Genomic DNA, 19,752 nt, shown 5'->3' on the forward strand with positions numbered 1-19,752 from the left:
GCTTGGAGACGTAGACGGCAGTTGCATCGCTGGTAGGTACACCTTGTTGCCGTATCTGTTCAAACGTAAAGCGTTAATAACTTTTTTTTTTTCGTGCTACGTGCGTGTTCTCGTCGAGGAAAAAAAAGCAAATCACGTTAGCTATTATGTCGCCTTACACCAGCAGCTGTAAAGAACACGGTTGGTTACTGCAAAAATAGCTGCGTGCTTTCTTTGGTTGAAGTTTGCGCCGCAAGGTGGTGCCACCGACGCCGCTATTCACGTCTACGTCTGTGGTAACCCGCTATTTCGTGTAAGGTAATAGGTGTGTGGACAAGCTGGAACTCGCTGGCGTATAGAAGTAGCTAGAAAAGTTAGCAGGAGATGTCCATAACCGGGAAGGTACAACATGTACAATAGCCATTTTCTTGATTCACGGTTTGTAAAGTTACGAGTAGAAAACACGCTCACAAAAGGGGTAAAAAAAGCTTAAGCAATACAACGCTTTTGGTTCCTCGTGTGTGCGTGTTTTTAACGCCTAACATTGAAAACCAGGAATCCACGTTGCCCTACGCGCTCAGCTTTCCGGCGTTCTTGGTTGTTTGTAATACCGTCTATCTTATTCTTGGCTACGTTGGTCAACGTATTTCAATTCAGACATACGAACTGATACGAACTTCAGCACTGCTTATCTGGATTTCAAAGTGAAGACGCTTAAACAACTACAATCTTTGTAAAGCTTTAGTTTCTTTCGGTTACCGACTGTCGCAAGTTACCGCACTGTCTTGCTGCATTTCAAATTGAAGGAGCCGTGAACACGTAGAGTTCTTTAATGCGTCTGTATAACCTCCGTGGTGCAAACCAGCCATACGTTGCCTTGACAATGTCTTCAACACCAACAAGGATAGTCTTATTAGGCGAATTTCGCAAAGCTCTTCTTAATCCTCGGCATATAGCATCAGCGCGTGTTTTCATCGTGTCCTTCCGATTCTCACATCGTTTCTTCACATGTGCGCCATTCCTAGGATAATCGCAAGGCCATCGCGGTACAAGGCTGCCCGTTCAGGATTTCCTTGTAGATAATTGCGTTCGTTTCTCTTCTCTCAATAGTGTCCTCCTCATCGCTGTAGGAAGGTGTCCAGCTTTAATCGCGAGGGACGCGTTGAGATGTGTTTGGCAAATGCGTGTCGATAGTGTGATCGTCGTTTGTTATTGTACGCACTCGAAACTACTTGATATGTGTTCGAAGACCTATAGTGATGTGTCATTGGTAGGCACGAAATAGGCTTTGAGCTTGCCGCTGGTTATCGTTCAAGCTTCTCGCACAAGTCTTACCCCCCAGTCGTGTTGCTATATAATCCTGAATGCGATCCTTGCTCTCACCTATACAGAATTAAGTGACTCCAGTCCCAACGGGCGACTGTTTATTGCTGTCGTCTGCCACGAATCTGTCGTCTGCCTGTCGTCTGCCAACAGCGGCAGGGAGTTTTCAGGAGCTGACACGGTACGGCGAGGAGTTTGTTACCATGGGCACGGTCGTACGTCGAAATTAGGATGACTGCATGCATGTCCCGAGACTGTTGCGAGCCATTGGCAGCTCCTAGAAACTTGCTGCATGAGGCTTTTAACAGGGATAAGCGGGCTAGTTGGTGGTCGTTATTGGAATGCATCATGTAACCGCACAAAAACAAGGGACAAAGAAGGAACACACAAGACAGGCGCGCCTGTCTTGTGTGTTCCTTCTTTGTCCCTTGTTTTTGTGCGGTTACATGATGCATGAGGCTGCTGGCTTACTATTCTCGGATCGCACGCGCAACCGTACTATTAATTCCTAACAACATAGTCAGTGTACAACCGACCACGGCTAATGATGAAAACCCAACATTGGCCCAACATCGGTCAACGTTGGCTCAGGCACTTCTCGCTGCTCTTATGGACTTCCTTTTGTTCTCGCTTCGCATGTACCGCGGACAGCTTTCTGGCGCAGCTAATGAATTTTAACGTACTCTGACGTTCGGTCGCACTGTAACATTGTAACAGTAACATTATAACATTGTAACTGTAACATTGTAGCACACTGCGAGTCGTTATGTCTGCGCGTGCGCAGACGCGGCACGTTTCAAGTCACAGTATGGCGGAGCGCGCTAGTGGAGCTTCGCTGTGTGGATACCTATAGCACGTACATACGAACGCAGGCCTCGACCACGTCTCGCACCAGCGAAGCGAAACGAGCCGGCAATTAAGCAGCGACGCCTGCGCGCTTTCTCGAGGCGTACACCGGTGTACAGTCTCTCACTGTCGAAAGGACACCGCCGCGTTCTCGCAGTTTGTGGGCGACGTCGTCGTAAGTGGAGCGGCACCGTATACTGCCTGCCGCGCAAGTTCCCGACGCAGTCTTCGACGATTCACCCGGTTCCGAGCCCATCTACTGCCATAGCAGCAGGCTCGTCACAGTGGACACTGCAGTCATCTCGAAAACAACACCTTTTTCTCTGCGATGGTCACGACGTCGTCCTCGCCCGCCACAGTTATATATGTGGCCTCCAAAATATGTGCACGGATGCCGTCACACTCGGAGTCTATACACGGCGCGCCTGACAACGCGCAGGTTACTAAGCTGCACAGCTGCGTCAGAGTGCGGTGGTACAATCTTTACGAGGGGTGTCCGAATCGACGAACCAGCGACGGCTCCCTCTGGGTAACGGAAGCGGACCTCGAAGACTCTCCTTTTATTGACCGCTGGAACCGGAAGCTATTGCAGGGCAGGAAACACGTCATAGACGCCATGTTTTAGACACGCGCACCTAGCCATTCGCGGCTCCCATACAAGCACATTGCCGCTGGGGCGCGAGCTGGATCCCTGGTGGCGAGTTTAGTTTTTCTTCGCCATACGGCGAGGGTACGTGAATCTGAGAGTGAGGAGGCTGGTGACAATGACACGATGATGACGACGACGACATAACAGCGTTACGGAATGGACGGACGGACCGACAGACGGGTGGGCGAACGGACACAGCAAACCCAGTTTTGAGCTGTTGATTGGTGTCGCAAAATTAATTAAATTATGAGGCTTTGCGTGCCAAAACCACTTTCCGATTATGAGGCACGCCGTGGTGAAGGACTCCAGAAGTTTCGACCCCCTGGGGTTCCTTGACGCGCACCTAAATCTAAGTACACGGGTGTTTTCGCATTTCGCCTCCATCGAAATGCGGCCGCCGTGGCCGGGATTCGATCCCGCGACCTCGTGCTCAGCAGCCCAACACCATAGCTACTGAGGAACCACGGCGGGTGACTGGTGTCGCAGTGGAGTTAGATCGCAGTCAGCTTTTATAACTCTGATATTTCTAAGTCTAGCGGTCTACATAGCCTATCGAGATCGCCAATTGTTAGTTCAGTCGCGTGCCTGCGATTGCAGTCTGCCGCACAGCAGGGTGTCCGGCGACCTTGTCGAGAGTAAAGCCCCTTAGTCGAGAGGGCTCTGGCCTGGTAACTTTTGCGCCACACTGTACGTTCGACAGTTGCATAAGACGACCATGCTACGTGTATAATAGGCAGACCTTCGCTCATAAGGAGTGAATGTTCTACTGCACTGAGATTAAGAGCGTATATACACAAACTACGTCCCCTGTATGATTAGATATTCGCAAAAGACGTTTCGGCGCCTCATGCCAATTCGCACCCACTAGAGGCGCTGGTTTCAGATGTCGAATAAATGTCGAAAATATCTCCCCATCATAGATCTCGCTGTTAGAGACTCGCTCCAGGAAAGGGTTTACAGGAGGCGGAAGTCGATGACTGGCGAGGGTAAGGGCTTCGATGTGTGTTTGCAAAGAGTCCCTCACACAATGAAGGGCTTGGTATATGTGCTATCATATCGGTGATCTGCGGAAGCGTTCGGGTAACGTTATCTTGCGGTTAAGTTATGTTTAAGTTAAGTTATCCCATAGCTGAGCGCGCATTTGGGTCAGTTACGCTACCGTATCCGTGACCTACAGACTGCGAAGTGTTCGGCTATAGCGCTATCTTGTGGGTGAGTGATCTTTCAGTTACGTTATCTCCTAGGTCAGTTTGTCTTCGAAGTGTGCAGTGTACGTTATCTTGAACGATAGTAGGACCGAGTGGCGAGCTGCATATCGCTGTATGCCTTATGAGTAAAGAACGGGCTTCTGCAAATGGCTCCCCTGTGCGAAGCAGCGACTCGAGGAAAGAAATCCAATTTGAACGCGACCCCGAAGACTAATGCTATCCTAAGTTCCTTGAAAGGTGCGCACGTCAAGGCGAGCAGCTTCGAAGGCATTTTTTTCTTCTCGGATTGCTCAGCGGCTCGGTTCAGCTCTGTAGTTTATTATGCGATCGATATCGAACGCGTAACTCCGTTCTCATCGCACGCTCAATGCCGATTCATAATGTACATTGTACCTTTCGATTCCGTCGCAAAACGAGAACGTAACGCACGTACTTCCATCAACGTACGTAGCTCGTTAAAGGTAAACTATAGCGGATTCAGAGCTTTGTGGTCTGCTTCGATTCTCATCCTCTATGAAGCTGTAGGCTTGAAACTTTCTGTATGCTGTTTCTTCGAATTTGGAAAGAGTTTACTTGAAGCGTACCGTTGAGTAATCTTTGGGGACCGTGCAACCAGTGACCAAGCGGGAAATGGTAGGTGTGACGTCGACAGATAGAAAAAACAGCTGTGTGTATTCAAAGGAAGAAGTCTAGGGTCGGGCAAGTAATGCGTGAGCAGATAACTGGTTGGCTATCAATAGAATTAGTGCCAAGGCAAAGAAAACTCTGTCGTTAGCGTCAATCGATTAGACGGAGCAATGACGTTAGAAAAATATGAAGGTTTAGGATGGCTTCGTCCGACGGACAGAGATAACTCTCTAGGGGAGGCCTCCGTCATTTAATGGACCTAAGTATGCTGCTGATGATGCAAGAAGGGGCCACTATAGGATTCGATGGAATATTGGAGAGTATAAATGTAGGAATATTCCGACAGTTCAATGTTGCGGATAAAACGAGGGATCGAGCTTGGTTGCTTGGAAGGTATACGTACACCCGGCCACAAAGTTTACGGACTATGGGATCTCAGAAAATGTTCAATTCCCGAGCAGGCTGTGGGGGCAGTAGCCTAAAGAACTTTATACGACAATGTTGTTAGCATATTCTAGTCGAGGGCCGAAATGCAAATACCAAGCTGCGCTGTGATGTTGTGGAGGTATTCATCTTTTTCTAAGATTTCGTGGTCAGTAATATTTTGTGGCTGGACGTACGTGTCTGTTTGATAATCGATCTTGGCACGTGCCTGTTATGCGTTCTTAAAGCTCGCTACCGTGACCTAAAGGTAGCGAAATATTTCCTCATTCGTTGCAGTTGCCTCCCGCCCGCTGCTTGCTTGCTCAATACCTATAGGCGCAACCATGCGATGCAAGTGCATATGGGACTTGCCGCCGTAAGTACGCATGACAAAGCACTCTTCTTTAGAACACGGTGCTTCTGAAGACAGTCTACACAATAATGTTAACAAAGCGACTACGTAGAGTGAACAACTGCCATTGTATGCAATAATAATAAGGATGCGAGAGGACACTGGCGAACGTCCCACACAGTTTGAGGCGGTTATTGGTGCCATTCGAACCGTACGGCACATACTCAAAGTGATGACCGTTTCCTCAAAGAAGTGTCACAGTTTCCTTTGTCATTTACTTAGTTTTTCTTTTTTTTCAAAATCGAGAATCATCATCAAGAATGCTATGGAAATTTCACAGAATATCGTCACAAAGTTTGCAGGAGCTGTTGATCCCTTTTAAGTCGTGTGCCGTGCACTTATAGTCGAGGTGACAATCATTTTCTTACGCAAATCGCAGTTCTTTTTCTGGGTAGATAGATAAACTTTAATAAAAGAATAATCAGAAAAACCGCTAATGGTCGGGGTATTGTAGAGCTTGAATCGAAAGTCAACGGGTATACTCCATAGAATGACCACTGAATCGAAAATCAACGGGTATGCGCTATAGAATGACCACAGAATATCGCGAGAAAATTCGGCAGCGCGCAAATGTTTTTTGTTCTTTTCCGGCTGGATAAATTTGCAGCTGCGCACACTGCAACGCGCTGCTACATAATATAGACGAGACAGATCGTGCGCGCCGGCATGTGCTGCGCATGGCGGAAACGAAAAGCGCCGGATCGCCGGCGGGCAGCTGTGACGCTTACCTTGGCCGGCTTGTGAGAGCTGCTGCTGCTGCTGCCTGCTAATGCGGTCCCGAACGTTCGTTCGCCGCGACGCGTGACGCCGATCTGAGAGCCGCCGTCGAACGTACGGCCGATCCGGTGGGATGGACGTCCTTGGAACACGCGCGCGCGCGCCCCGTCGGACCGCGTATCGCGAAGGCTGTTTGTTGTCTACCCTTTCGATCGCCTACTCATTCTCCCTCTCTCTCCTTCTCGACCCGCCGCTGTAGTCACAGTCGTTCTGCGGCTGAGCACGAGGTCGCGGGTTCGCATTGCCGGCCGCCTTTCGACGGGGGGGGGGAGTGAGTGAGATGCGAAAGACTCTCGCGCTTAGATTTTTGGGTACGCGTCAAGGAACCTCGCGGGTTGGCAAAAAATTATTTCGGAGCACTCCACAGCGGCGTCATATCATAGTTGCAGAGTTGCTTTGGGAAGTTAAAATCAATCAATCAATCAATCAATCAATCAATCAATCAATCAATCAATCAATCAATCAATCAATCAATCAGTCTTACTCGATTCTTTCTCGTTTGTGCTTCAAGTCGGAAGAGCCGTATCCGTTGAGTACGGTTTCGCAGAATAAGCACGCACGCACACACACGCATACTTTTCTTTCTGTATATGTGCATTCGCACATCGGTATACTCGCTCATATTTCCGTCCAGCCACACTAACACCTACTCGTTCGCCCTCATATACTTTATTTATAAACCATTGTATTCTGACCGCGCATATCTACCTTTGTACTGTGTAAAAAAAGAAGCGTCTAATAAAACCAGCGCGTATAATGCCGGCTCACACACCTCTCTACAGCATTTCGATCATGCTAATAGAATGGCGAATTATCCCCTATTTTCTTTAATTTGACCACTCAGTATTTGCCACTGGGTTCCTTGGCCACCCTTTCAAAATGGGAACGTCCCGCTGCTTACGATTCCTTGACTATCCTTTTATCCCTGCTGTGGCAACAATGTGTTCGTGACTCCAGAAAAACTTCCGGCCACGCATTTTCGACAGTCATGCAGTTATGCCGTGAAAAGGCAGTAGTTTGTCCCATGGTATACTATTTAATAAATCCTGGAGTTTTACGTACCAAACCACCATTAGATTGAGACACGCGGTGTAGCGAGAGACTCCGGATTAATTTTGACCACCTGTGGTTCTTTTAACGTGCACCTAGCGCACTGTGCACGGGCGTTTGTGCGCTTCGCGCCCGATCGAAATGCGGTCACCGCAGCTGTGATTCGATCCCGTGACCTCGGGCTCAGCAGCGTCATGCGACAGCCACTACGTAGCAACGACGGGTCCACAGTATACTATAGGCACTTGTTCCTTACGTGGTCAGATACAAGGAACACACCCCACGTGTCAAGTGCATGTATGCGGCTTTCTTGTTGCACTTGGCAGTGAAATTTACCTTGCCAAACATTATCACTGTACAGCAAAACTGGTATTAACTGGATAGTTCTATATATTTGTAGACTAATGTAACATGTGTATATCGGGAACTTTGTTTGTGAACGTAAAAATTGTCTCGCAGGTGTCTCTAAAGCACACCGGTCGGTTTGTAAAAATGGTGAATTATGTTTCGCGGATTCTTTGATTTGCAAACAAATTCGGCATGTGCCGGAGGGGAGGGGGTAATTCTTGACCAATCCTCCGGAATGGCTATGCCCCACTGTAACATAAGAGATGCGGAATCCCTAAATGTTGCTCGATAACGCGTGGTATTTTTCTGTGCCATTGCACCTGTCGTCGCCATCACTCCGTCGACAAGTGCATCGTACATCGGCTTCACTCTTGTGACGTCAATGCGTATACGTATGACAGTGTGTGCATCCTCCTGATTTGGCGTTCGCATTTCGGCGTAGCTTTGGGACGGTATGTAGAGCATAGACAAAAAAGAATTTCACGACGATAAGGTTCTGCATGACCTTTGTGGTGGATAAACAAACATTCAAGAGCTTACACTTTGCAGAGCATGAGAGTCAACAATAATGGTACGCAGCGCCATTTGTTCTAAAGCATTTATTTGCCCGCTTCGCTTCACATATATTACAGAACTAACAAATGTGGTAACAGAGAATAATTTGCGGCAACACACATAGACGTTTTAATATATCGACAGTTTCCTAGCCAGTATAGGCAGGGATAGAACTATTGGAGGGTGCTGTTTCCGGTATGTGTATGACATACTACAGCTGCGAGGTAGATAACGCTGGAGTTCATTGGAGGGTGCTGTTTCCGGCATGTGTGTGACCTTATACAGCAGCAGCGAGGCAGGTAACGCTGGAGTTCATGTATCGACAGTTCCCTAGCCAGTATTGGCGGGGATACCACTATTGGAGGGTGCTGTTTCCGGCCTTTGGGTGACCTTATACTGCAGCTGCGAGGCAGGCAACGTTGGAGTTCGCTTCCTTTTTTTCGTAAAACGGAGAAATTTGTCACATCGTGTTTTACAAGTCGGCGTTTAACTGTGGGTTAGGCTCCCATCGGCTGCAAGTAGTTTCTTTTCGTCCGCTTTCGTCCCCCCCCCCCCCCCCCTATCATAGAACTACAAATAATTTCCCCTGTGCTGGCTTCATCGTTCATCTCAGGTGTTAGAAAAATTGGACGTTCATTTAACACAATTTAAGTGAGAAGTCGAAATTGTCACCTCGGCAGTCGGCACTCATTTGCTTTTTTTTTTTTTTTCGCGAATTCTTCGCAGCATCCTGTAGCCTTATAACGACCTCCGCGCGCCGGGCTGATGCAGAAGTCGTTTGGAATCCTACTTCCTGTTTTTCCCATCAATGTATCTCTGTACGGGTCCGTGGAAACCACACGAACAACATATCCGGGGCTGTCCCTATTGGGTTCTCACACGAGTTCGAACTTGCGCGGTACCACCGATTTTCCGAGTGGTCGCTCTACCATCCTGTATAGATAACCAGGCGACTAGCTGGCGCAGGTGGAGAGGAGGGGGTGGGTAAGCGACTGGAAGCCGGGGATCATAAGCACGGTTTTCAGTGCGCGTTCGATTCGCTGTGCTGACGCTGCAACTCGTCGATAATCGTACAAAAGAGCACGACGTCCGTATGCAAATGACCTTTTAATATCTGCGCGCGCACGAACGCTTCGACTCGCTAGTGCGACTAACTGCACGTGTGACGTCGATTGAAAGCGAACAGCCGAGAGGTCGACGCCGAATCGCGTGGTTTGTGCGCGTCGAAAATGATTTATATATGGCCTCCGAAATTGACGGCGTCCGTTGAAGATCTCGGAGGACATGGACAGGCCGGCTGGCCTCCCCTCCCCTCAACTCAACGAAGGCGTGGCGCTCGAGTCTCGCAAGGCCCGGCAGCGCTGCCACTTCGGGTCCCGCTGCCCGGTGACTTCCTTGGGGCCCAGCTTCATGGTGGCGAGTCGGAGCATGTCGAATTCCGGCCACTTGGTGGTCATCAGCGTGGGCGTTCTCCTGCGCAGGTTGAACCATTATAGGGCTAACTATGGCGAAGAAATAGCCTGGCAAGTACACCCGGCCACAAAAGTTTTGGGACCACGGAATCTCAGAATGCATTCAATACCCGAGCAGCCTGTAGCAGTAGCCAGTAAAAGTGCATGCGACAATGTTGTTAGCACATCTAGTCGACGCCCGAAATGCAAATACCAGGCTGCGTTGTGGGTTTGCGGAGATAGTAAGCTTTCTTTCTCGGATTTCGTGGTCCGTTATATATTGTGGCCGGGTGTACGTGGTGATCTGGGAGAACAATGCATAAGTAACACGCGATTCAACGTAACCTACAACGTTCGCAAGTTGTAGTGCATATGGCGCAGAGTGGTTTTCTATGATCGCACTACTAGCGTGTCTTCCGTCGCGTTGCTTGCGAAGTATGAAAACGCAGTGCGAACGCTGTCAAAATCCGTTACGTCACGGTGGGCCGATGTATAGAAACTAACAAGTCGTAGAGTGGACAAGGAACCAAGACACGCGAAGGCGCATAGAGAATACACGCGCACAGTGCTGCGTGTGTGCATTCTTCCTGCCTTCTCGTGTTTTTGTTCCTTGTCCGCGCTAGAATTATATCGCTCGTGTCAAGCTAAACAACCAACGAGCCCCCATTTCCACTCTCTATGCATATAGAGATATGGGAAGATCTATGGGGTACTGGTTAGGGACTTGGTGAGGACTAGGCCCGTCACCTCACCAATGCTATTCACAGCGTGTTTACAGGAGGTATTCAGAGACCTTGATTGGGAAGAATTGGGGATAAGACTTAATGGAGAATACCTTAGTAACTTGCGATTTGCGATTCACTGATGATACTGTCTTGCTACTAAGCAAGGCTGTATCAGGGGACTCAGGGGACCAATTTCAATGCATGCTCACTGACCTGGACAGGCAAAGCAGAAGAAGGGTGGGTCTAAAAATTAATCTGCAAAAAACTAAAGTAATGTTTAACAGTCTCGGAAGAGAACAGCAGTTTACGATAGGTAGCGAGGCACTGGAAGTGGTAAGGGAATACATCTGCTTAGGGCAAGCAGTGACCGCTAATCCGGATCATGAGACTGAAATAACCAGAAGAATAAGAATGGGCTGGGGTGCGTTTGGCAGGCATTCTCAAATCATGAACAGCAGGTTGCCACTATCCCCCAAGAGAAAAGTGTATAACAGCTGTGTCTTACCAGTACTCACCTACGGGGCAGAAACCTGGAGGCTTACGAAAAGGGTTCTACTTAAACTGAGGACGACGCAACGAGCTATGGAAAGAAGAATGATGGGTGTAACGTTGAGGGATAAGAAGAGAGCAGATTGGGTGACGGAACAAACGCGAGTTAATGACATCTTAGTTGAAATCAAGAAAAAGAAATGGGCATGGGCAGGGCATGTAATGAGGAGGGAAGATAATCGATGGTCATTAAGGGTTACGGAGTGGATTCCAAAAGAAGGGAAGCGTAGCAGGGGTGCCAGAAAGTTAGGTGGGCGGATGAGATTAAGAAGTTTGCAGGGACAACGTGGCCACAATTAGTACATGACCGGAGTAGTTGGAGAAGTATGGGAGAGGCCTTTGCCCTGCAGTGGGCGTAACCAGGAGGATGATGATGATCATGCTCATGATGATGATGATACCCGCGATCAGCCGACGTGGCACATTGATCGCTATAACACGGAGGAGCTAGCTCACCCCGTGCGCGCAAACGTGGACCACACGCGTATCATGGTCCTGGACCACTGCTTGTCGAGCTCGCCAGAGGGCGCGCCGGGCCTGAGCGGCACGCCGAACACCAGCTCCACGTCCTCGAAGTGGACGGCCTCGGTCTCTTCCGTCCAGCTGGAGTACGTGGGCCGGTATGCCAGCACGTAGGCGTACACGCGGTTCTTCCACGCTTGCAGTTGCTCGGCCAGCTCGGACATGGGGCACGCCTCCTGCGTACACGGCGAGCCGCCCGAATACCCTATGTAGCCTCACGTAGAAGCCACAGGTCCGGCATTAGCTCGTGGGTGCACTGACTCACACACTGCTCATATTCGCCCCGCTCCGATTTCACAGACGTTGGACAGAGTGCGAAAGAGTGCCGGTTTACATCTGTCAGCTCACAGAGAAGGTGATTCGACAAGAAGAAAAGATACTTGGGGGAAAGCTCTCTAAAAACGGACACTTTGCTGAAGTCCTTACAGTGAAAGTAACGAAGCATCTTTCAGGACACCTTCAGAAAGTATACATCCAGAACTCCGCGAACACATGCTCGAGTCAGCAGCAGACTCGAGCCACTTGGAGCGCCTCGTCAAAGTGCGTTATTGGGTGCTATGTAACGGTACAAACACAGTTCCCAGAAGACTTCCGGTTAAGCCCTCAGTAGCGGCATATGTTACAATAGCCTATAAACCTATGGGACCCTCCAGCTGGCACCAGTTTTGCTGCAGAGTTGGAACGTTTGACAGGTGGATTGTAGTGTTAAGTGCAACAAAAAAAGCCCCTACATGAGCTTGATGTTCAGCGCACGTTCCTTATATCTGAAAACACCAAGAATATGTGCCTGGAGTGTACTATGCGACAATATACTTCTTTTTTCTTGGCTAACTGGACTGTCGAACTTGGCTGACCGGCAGTTCCCTGGGGTCATGAACGCACTGCTGCCACATCGCGGATGCAAAAGGTCGAAAGTCCAGTGATTACAGACGTCAGTCAGCGCGCTGCTGGCGAGTGCGAGCGGACGCTATAGCGTCAGTGCGGCAACGACCTCGGCGCTTACGAGAATGTCCCCGACGGCCTCCTGGTACGTCGCGTCGGCGGTGGCCGCGTCCAGCGCGATGCCCGTGGCGTTCTGCCAGCGCTCCAGAACCTCGTAGTCGACCAGCCTCGCGGCCAGCTGCTGGGGGTCGCCAATGCCGGAGCGCTGCTGCTCCAGGAACCACGGGTAGGCGCCCTCCCGCGCCACCCGACCGAGCAGGAACTCCTTGCCCTGCGGCCCAGTCATCTGCGTTGCGCGCGCGCGACTGTTACGAGACTTTTACCATCTATATATCTACTGCGTCGGCGGTGTTCAACATATCTCGCTACGACTCCTTGATGATGCTTTGTCAATGCTTTAAAAAAGTTAGCTCGGCATACTGATCACGCAGAACATTCGTCCTCATCTCTGTCGCCTCTCCCCACCCGAACGCAAGATTTACGAAATTGGGCTCATCCTACGAGTTTACGCATGTTGCGTCGATTTAACTGCAGGACCTTTGTTAAAGTTTGTCCAATCCGTTGAAACGTTTAAAAGGCTTTGAATCACGGGGCGAGCTAAACTTAGGAAACGAATGCGTACAAGAACTTGTGGCGGTACCTGCGCCGCGCTTTTGTGGTAGCGCAAGGCAAGGCTTCGAGCAAGTTTATTCAGAAGGTTTCCCGAAGCTCGTTGAACCGGCAATAGCGAAGTCGCGGGAAAAGTCAATGCGATTTAGGAACACTGCATTGATTTTGAGTATCTGCTTTGCCTATAGCTTGCTGGTTCTTAAGCGCTGCGTATATGAACTTGAATAACCGTCAATGAAGTGTATTTCTATCCCTCAAAAGGAAGTGTGCTCAGGTCGAACAAACAAAGTACGTGCTGTTGCCTCATCAAAATTAGCCGCAATCAGCGACAAATCAAATGAATTTGCTACTGACTTTTGAAGTAGTTTCCTAGCTAGCGACACGTCGGTTTTTGTACATTGCATTCTCTTAACTCGAACGTTTAGCTGACTCCTTGACCCCACTTGGCAGCGCTCTTGACGTCTGGACATTGCGTTTCCTTCAGTTTTGCGCTGGCCGTAGCCGCACGTATACGTCAATATACGAACTAGCCCGATCGCAGCGTTCGTCATACGCTCCTTAGCCACGTGCTCGCGTAGCGCTGGTGTTGCGTACGTTCGACGGGGCCGTCTTGTCCAGCGCTCGACGTATCTGCGGCCTCGTCAGCGGCGCCCTGTTGAACACTGGCGCGAACCTGGGCGCCATCTTGCTGCGGGCGACCGCGTCGACGGACGCGTTCTGCAGGCACCGAAGCGACGCCTCGGTCACCAGGTCCGCGGGACAGTGCAGGCTGGTCGCCAAGCGAACGGCACCGTCGGCGCCGTCATTCTTATATCTGGATGGATGGATTGATGGAATGTATGTATGTATATGTATGTGTATGTATGTATGTATGTATGTATGTACGTACGTACGTACGTACGTTATGAGCGTCCCCTTTGGAACGGGGGCGGTGGGTTGCTCCACCAAGCTCTTGCTGTTACACTGCCTAACGTCCTACCTAGGTTAAAAAAGAAAAAAAAAAGGACTCAATGAACTCCCACAACCAAATTTTCAATAGGGATTCCACCAATCCTCCTATCGCCTCTTACGGCGATTGGAGGGTTGGTGGAGTCCCTTCCCTATTGCGGGCATGTTTACTTTTCCACGGCTCTCGCTGAACCCAAGGGCTTCAAGGAGGCCAGTGGTGTCTAAATCGACCGCTGGGCAGACGTCTTCACATTCTAATAAAACGTGCTCCATAGTTTCCGTAGCTTTATTGCAGCAAGCTCATGCTTCTTCTTCCTTCTTATATCTCGCTTTATAGGTGCGTGTTCTAAAGCATCCCGATCTAGCTTCGGAAAGTAATGAGCTTCCCTTTGTGTTATCATAAATTGTTCCTTTCCTGATTTCGTTTTTTCCTCTTAAGTAGTTACTCATGGCAGGTTTCTTTTCCATTGCCGCCACCGATGAGATTATTTCAGCCTCTCTGACATTCCGCTTGACGTTCTTTGTTGCTGCGTTGCCCACCCTACAGGCCGCATACTTGCTAGTGAGCTTCCTAGTTCTTTTTCTCCACTGTGAATCAATGTTTTCCTGTACATCTAACGCAGAACAGTGCGCCACCTTTCGAGCGAAACTTGCACGATAACAAGGAGATAGAAAGAAAAAAAAGGCGAAGAAAACGCAGGGAGGTTTTAACCAGAGGATACCTCCGGTTGGCTATACTCTCTAGTGCGGAATAAGGGGAAGAAAAGGGTACGGAAGAAAAGGGAGAAAACAAAGGAAAGAATTAACAATGCGGAACATGTCTGGTGTGTGATCTGTCACGCAGCCTGTGATGTCGCATCTCATAAACGTCAGTCTCCCACCGAGACTTAATACGCCGCACACAGTGCACAAGTCACAATAGCGCGCAGTCCGCCGTGACAGCTCGTGGTGACGTTCGTGCCGGCAAGTGTCCAAGAATTTTGTTTTCTGTGAGTGGGCCGCTTGGTCCAGCTGGTCTGCCGTGGCCGAGAGCGCTGCTCTTTTGCAGTTTGAAGCGCGGGCATTTGCAAAGAAGATGCGCGATTGTTTCACCGCACCCGCAAAATTAACAGAGGGGGATATCGGCCATTCTAGCGATATAAGGAGTGTGTATTCGAAAATGCTGCTCCAAGCTATAGGCAGGCGAAAAAGGAGGAGCCACTTCGGGAGAGGTCGGAGGGAATATAATGTGGTAAATTAGGGTCCAAGGTAGGAAAGCGCCCGCTTGTAGATTTGTATGAATTCCACCCATCCAAGTAAGGTAACACGCATGCGCGCGATTTTTTTTTTCTACTTCAGATATTGAGTAAGAAAAGGGCGGGATGGCAATGCAGCTGACGCCGTGGCGGGCAGATCGGGCAGCTGCGTCCGCTCGATCATACCCACGGATACTTCAGAAACGGGGCTACTATACTGAAATATTACCTGGTGTCCTTTGTCAATTGCTCGATGGTGGACTTGTCTGATGTAGCTACTGATATGATCTGTGAGGCAGTGCGGAGGGTAAACTCTGGAGGGCTGCCTTGGAATCACAGAAGATTGACCGTGGACTGGATGGCAGCTCAACAATGAAGTGAAGGGCTGTCCAGAGGGCTGCGAGTTCAGCAGCTGTCGGAGATGTAACGTGAGATGTTTTGAGTTTTATTTTGACAGGTCTTGTTGGAACCACCACCGCGCCAGTTGAACTTGTAGTCGTGATTGAGCCATCGGTGAAGGCGCGTGGGCGGCCATTGTGGACCTTACGTAATCGTAGCAATGTGGACTTTTTTAGTGCAACGGACGACATCTTAACTTTCTTCGTGTCAACTGGCACAGTGAGGCGCTCTTCAGGTCGGAAACATGGTAACAAAGGCTTAGTAGGATTGAGCATCGGAAAGAACAAAGCAAGCGTTAAACTTCAACAGTTCATTCGCAAAGCGAAGTCACGAGAATACAGCACCTGCGCATGCGTGCAGCAGTCACGTTAAGAAAGTCACAGCATTGTGTCGAACAGTTGGAACTCGTTTCCGAAGAGATAAGCAGACGTATCGCTAGTGCAGTTCGAGCGTTTTTTTCTTAATAGGGAGAGCCTCCAACAATTCTCGTGCCAACTATAGCCGCTACTTCCCAGTATTTTTATCTCATGAATAAGTGGCCCACGCTTGCAGGCAGTGCAATGCGCAGATAAGTGCGCATTGCCTTTTGTTTGATGATAGTTCATGCTCCCGACGGTATTTTCCCAGAAGCGACGAGTATAACGTCACGCGATGGTTCTGACACGCGAAGGGGAGGAGACGGCGAGAGCCACATTTGCAAAGCAGCCAGCGAGAGCTGATGCCGGAGACACCTGGAATACATATTAGGCCTAACAAAACGTGACAGAGTATTACTGAATGAAGTCCTGGGGACACCGCAAATTTAGGGAACTGATGGGAGGAACTTCCTCGCAAACGCGAGGCATCAGACGCAGATGGAAGAGCCAACGAGGAAGTCCGTCTCGTTCTCCTGGTTGAAACTTGCAAGTCATCAACGAACGCGGACATTACGAAATATCGGATATAACAAAGTAAATACAGAATGCTTATACCCAACACCAACGCGTAATACATATACGTCTATGACGAATATCGGATGCGTCAAAGGTAGGTAGTATTTTCGAGTCGGATGCGCGGACTTCGTTATAGCGAAGTGTCGACTGCCTACCTGTGGAAGGGTCCCCCGCTCTGCAGGATGAATCGCGCCACGCTGCGCGTCCAGAAGCCGGAGTCGCCGTTGAACAGGTGGTAGCCCAGGGACGTCGCGCCGGCGTCGTGACCCGCCAGCACCAGGCGGGACGCGTTGCCGCCGAAGTGTTCGATGTTGGCCAGCGTCCACGAGAGCGCCAGCCGCTGGTCGTGCAGGCCGACGTTGCCCGGCAACGTGTTGGCCGATGGGCCGCTGAGGAAGCCCAGGGCCCCGACCCGGTAGTTTGGCACGACCACCACCAGGTCGCCGAGGGCGGACAGGTACCGGCCGTCGTAGAGCTGCGGGGTCACACAGACCCGTCCCCGTGGTGACGCATGGCGAGCCTCGTTCGACATGCTTAGCTCAAACGGACTTCTTACCGGCTACCGTACATAGTTAAGCGACCACGTGGTGTTGCACTGCTGAGCTCGAGGTCGCTGCTTTGATTCGTGTGCGCGTGGCCGCCGCATTTGGATGGGGGCTAAATGCAAAAGAACGCTCGTGCGTACTTCGATTTAGGTGCGAGTTGAAGAAACGCAGATGGTCAAGATTAACCAGGAGCCCGCGCCTCCCGTCTCGTATATGCGACGCGATTGTCAAATTCTGCAATGGCGGCATTTCTTAGCCAATCAGAGAGAGAGAGAGAGAGAGGCCGTGCTCTTGGCCGACCACAGTTGACAAGATGGCGAACTGGTCAATGTGGCATAACTTGACAATGTCCGGAATACCAACCCAGCTTTGCTCTTCTATCTGCGTTCGTATAGATACAGAGATTGTGGGCAAATTAAGCGCTGCAACTTGGCGTGCCGACAGCAGCGCCTTTACGCACAGCCTGTAGTGAGTGGATATAAACGCTTCCAGTCGCACGTGCTGCTACTTCGCATGCGCTTGCGCTCCTCGCAACGCGCTTGACCACTGGCTGGGCACATCGCGCCAACACCAGCGTCGGTGCAGGCACGCTCATGTTATCCTTCAAGGTGCCGCTTGCGTGGCCTCCCAACCGGAAGGCGTCAGCATATTTCAGTCGCAAACTGAAACTATACCGTACACACATGCATCTTGGCCATCGCTGGTTCCCGACTTGCGGACCTTATAAGTGTGCATATGACGTGCGTGTTTTTTTTTTTTTTTCCGCTGGCGCAATATAGAATCGCTCGGCTTAGCAGGCGATCACCTGTGGCTGGTGGCGTTGAGACTTTTCTAAACACCTGGGCGTCGCATCGACGGAGCTTCAGTTGGTACTCGCAGCTACCGAAACAGCAACGTCGAGAGCCGCACATTAGAGTGTTCCTTTTAACAGTAAACCACAACGCAGAAGTTAGCTGGGCTGTAACGGGCAAATGATCGCCTGCGAGTTCGCGCGTCTTCTGGCGTTACCTAGTCACCAAGGGGTCGTCTGTTTGCCAATGGAAGCAGCGCGTCTATAGCGACGACGTTATGTGTAACACGTGCCTCGTAGCTGTTTCCGCCGTTCTGGAAAGCCGCCCCGTACAGGAAGAACAGGACGGTCTTCGCTTCGCAGGAGCCCGACTCGTGGTCGGGAGTGCAGTTCAGCGCGGGCGACCAGATGTTGAGGTGTAGGCAGTCCTCGCTGGCGTTGCCGGTGCCGACATGGCGCTGGCCCAGATAGAAGTCCTGCTGTGGGCAGGGCGGGCCCTTGACCATGCTGTCCAGCGTGTTGCCGTTCTGGTCCTCCTGCGTCCAGAAAGAAAGCTTCACTGTTGCAGCTTTGCTTGGGGTTGTTCTGGAGCACGGAGGCAAGTAAAAAGTCTCGCGCAAGCCTAGGAATAGCATCATCGTACCCCGAGTGGTGAAACCAGCGGTTGCGGCGGCTTGAAGCGCAGAGGTCCCCGGGGCACCCGGGCAAACAAGACGCCCAGGAAGGCCAGCACCGTCCACTCGCGGCCTTGGTCGCTGACCACGAGCCTCTGTCCGCGCACGGCGCCGAACAGGCCCTTGACCACTGGTAGGCTGCGGTTCCGCATGTACTCCATGAGGGCGAAGGACATCAAGGCCAGTAGAAGTACCGACACGGTAACAGCGCCCGCGAATACGAGTCTGCCGCCGAAGGACCTGCGAGAGGATCGCCGTTATTGATGGTGTCCCGTCCGTGAAACGTGCACCGACTACTCAAAAACAAGCGTTGACGTTCGCCCTTGTTGGTGAGACGTGCGTAGTATTGCTTAAACTCATTGACCACACGCATGTTCTCCTTGTCGAAGCGCTTAAAATAATGCTTAACAGTAGAACGAGAAACCTTTTAGGCGACTGTTGTTGCTGCCACCGCCTTTCGAGTGTTCGAGTTACGCTCGTGTCGAACATCTCTAGCGTGCTTGTAGGAACTTCTTGTAGTTGTCCTTGCTGTTCTGTCAGTATTGTCGTTAACTGTAGCCGTTAATAATAATAATTCAACAGTATTAGCTGTAGTACGATTATCGCTTAGTAAACCGTAGTTGTCGCTGCAATTCCCGTGGCGTCCACAGTCAAAGCCACTGTCACCGTGACCAGAGGCTGTACTGGCACGGCCTTTAGAGGCTCCGGGAGAAGCGTGTCTCAAAGGGTTTTGGGAGCATAGCAGGTTCCAGAGTGGCATTTGGATGCGGGTTTCATGTAAAACCAATGTAGGGCTCATGTGAGCCAATTGGACATGCGTTTGCGCTTTTCGTTTCGTGGAGATGGTTACGAGCGTCATGGCGGTCGGACGATGTGTGCAGTCGTTGACTCTCGGAACGGCAGCCTGAAGAGTGAAGAACACAACTACAATAAACGCATACAACACTGACATAGTATTCGGAAACTAAACGAGGCAGTTTGTAATCACGGTATGTATTGGTTGCGTGACGGAGGGTGCAGGTGGGTAAGGGACGCAGACGATTTCCTCAGGAACGTAGGAGCAAACGGCATCTGATTCTCCTTCAGCTTTTATTTGTGTCTTGAAGGGGCAGCGCAATACGACGAAGACAGATGGCAGAACACACAGGACAGCGCTGTCCTGTGTGTTCCTGCCTTCTGTCTTCGTCATATTTCGCTGCCCCTTCAAGATGTTCAACTAGTACCAACTCGCCCA

The 19,752-nt window shown here is 50.4% G+C and overlaps 3 protein-coding genes across 3 annotated transcripts in view; 1 reads left to right on the top strand and 2 right to left on the bottom strand.

The window, feature by feature from the left end:
- The first annotated feature begins 5,406 nt into the window (after positions 1 to 5,406).
- LOC126539016 (uncharacterized) overlaps positions 5,407 to 19,752 on the top strand; it is a 52,293-nt gene continuing 37,947 nt past the window's right edge. Inside the window, exon 1 of the mRNA XM_050185703.3 lies at positions 5,407 to 5,431. The gene's annotated coding sequence lies outside the window, so the exon portion shown is untranslated. The remainder of the gene's footprint in view (positions 5,432 to 19,752) is intronic.
- LOC126539271 (acetylcholinesterase-like) lies at positions 8,252 to 17,322 on the bottom strand. Its single transcript, XM_050186059.3, has 5 exons — positions 16,665 to 17,322; positions 13,590 to 13,809; positions 12,448 to 12,672; positions 11,379 to 11,620; positions 8,252 to 9,670 (listed from the first exon to the last, which is right to left on the bottom strand). Exons 1-5 carry the CDS (start codon positions 17,039 to 17,041, stop codon positions 9,511 to 9,513), a joined length of 1,224 nt encoding a protein of 407 aa, XP_050042016.2. The 5' UTR covers positions 17,042 to 17,322; the 3' UTR covers positions 8,252 to 9,510.
- Positions 17,668 to 18,776, bottom strand: LOC129386894 (carboxylic ester hydrolase-like). The gene is made up of 2 exons (XM_055075294.1): positions 18,488 to 18,776; positions 17,668 to 18,380 (listed from the first exon to the last, which is right to left on the bottom strand). Exons 1-2 carry the CDS (start codon positions 18,692 to 18,694, stop codon positions 18,063 to 18,065), a joined length of 525 nt encoding a protein of 174 aa, XP_054931269.1. The 5' UTR covers positions 18,695 to 18,776; the 3' UTR covers positions 17,668 to 18,062.

This window comes from Dermacentor andersoni, chromosome 11 (genome assembly GCF_023375885.2).
Source record: "Dermacentor andersoni chromosome 11, qqDerAnde1_hic_scaffold, whole genome shotgun sequence".
Taxonomy (NCBI): domain Eukaryota; kingdom Metazoa; phylum Arthropoda; class Arachnida; order Ixodida; family Ixodidae; genus Dermacentor; species Dermacentor andersoni.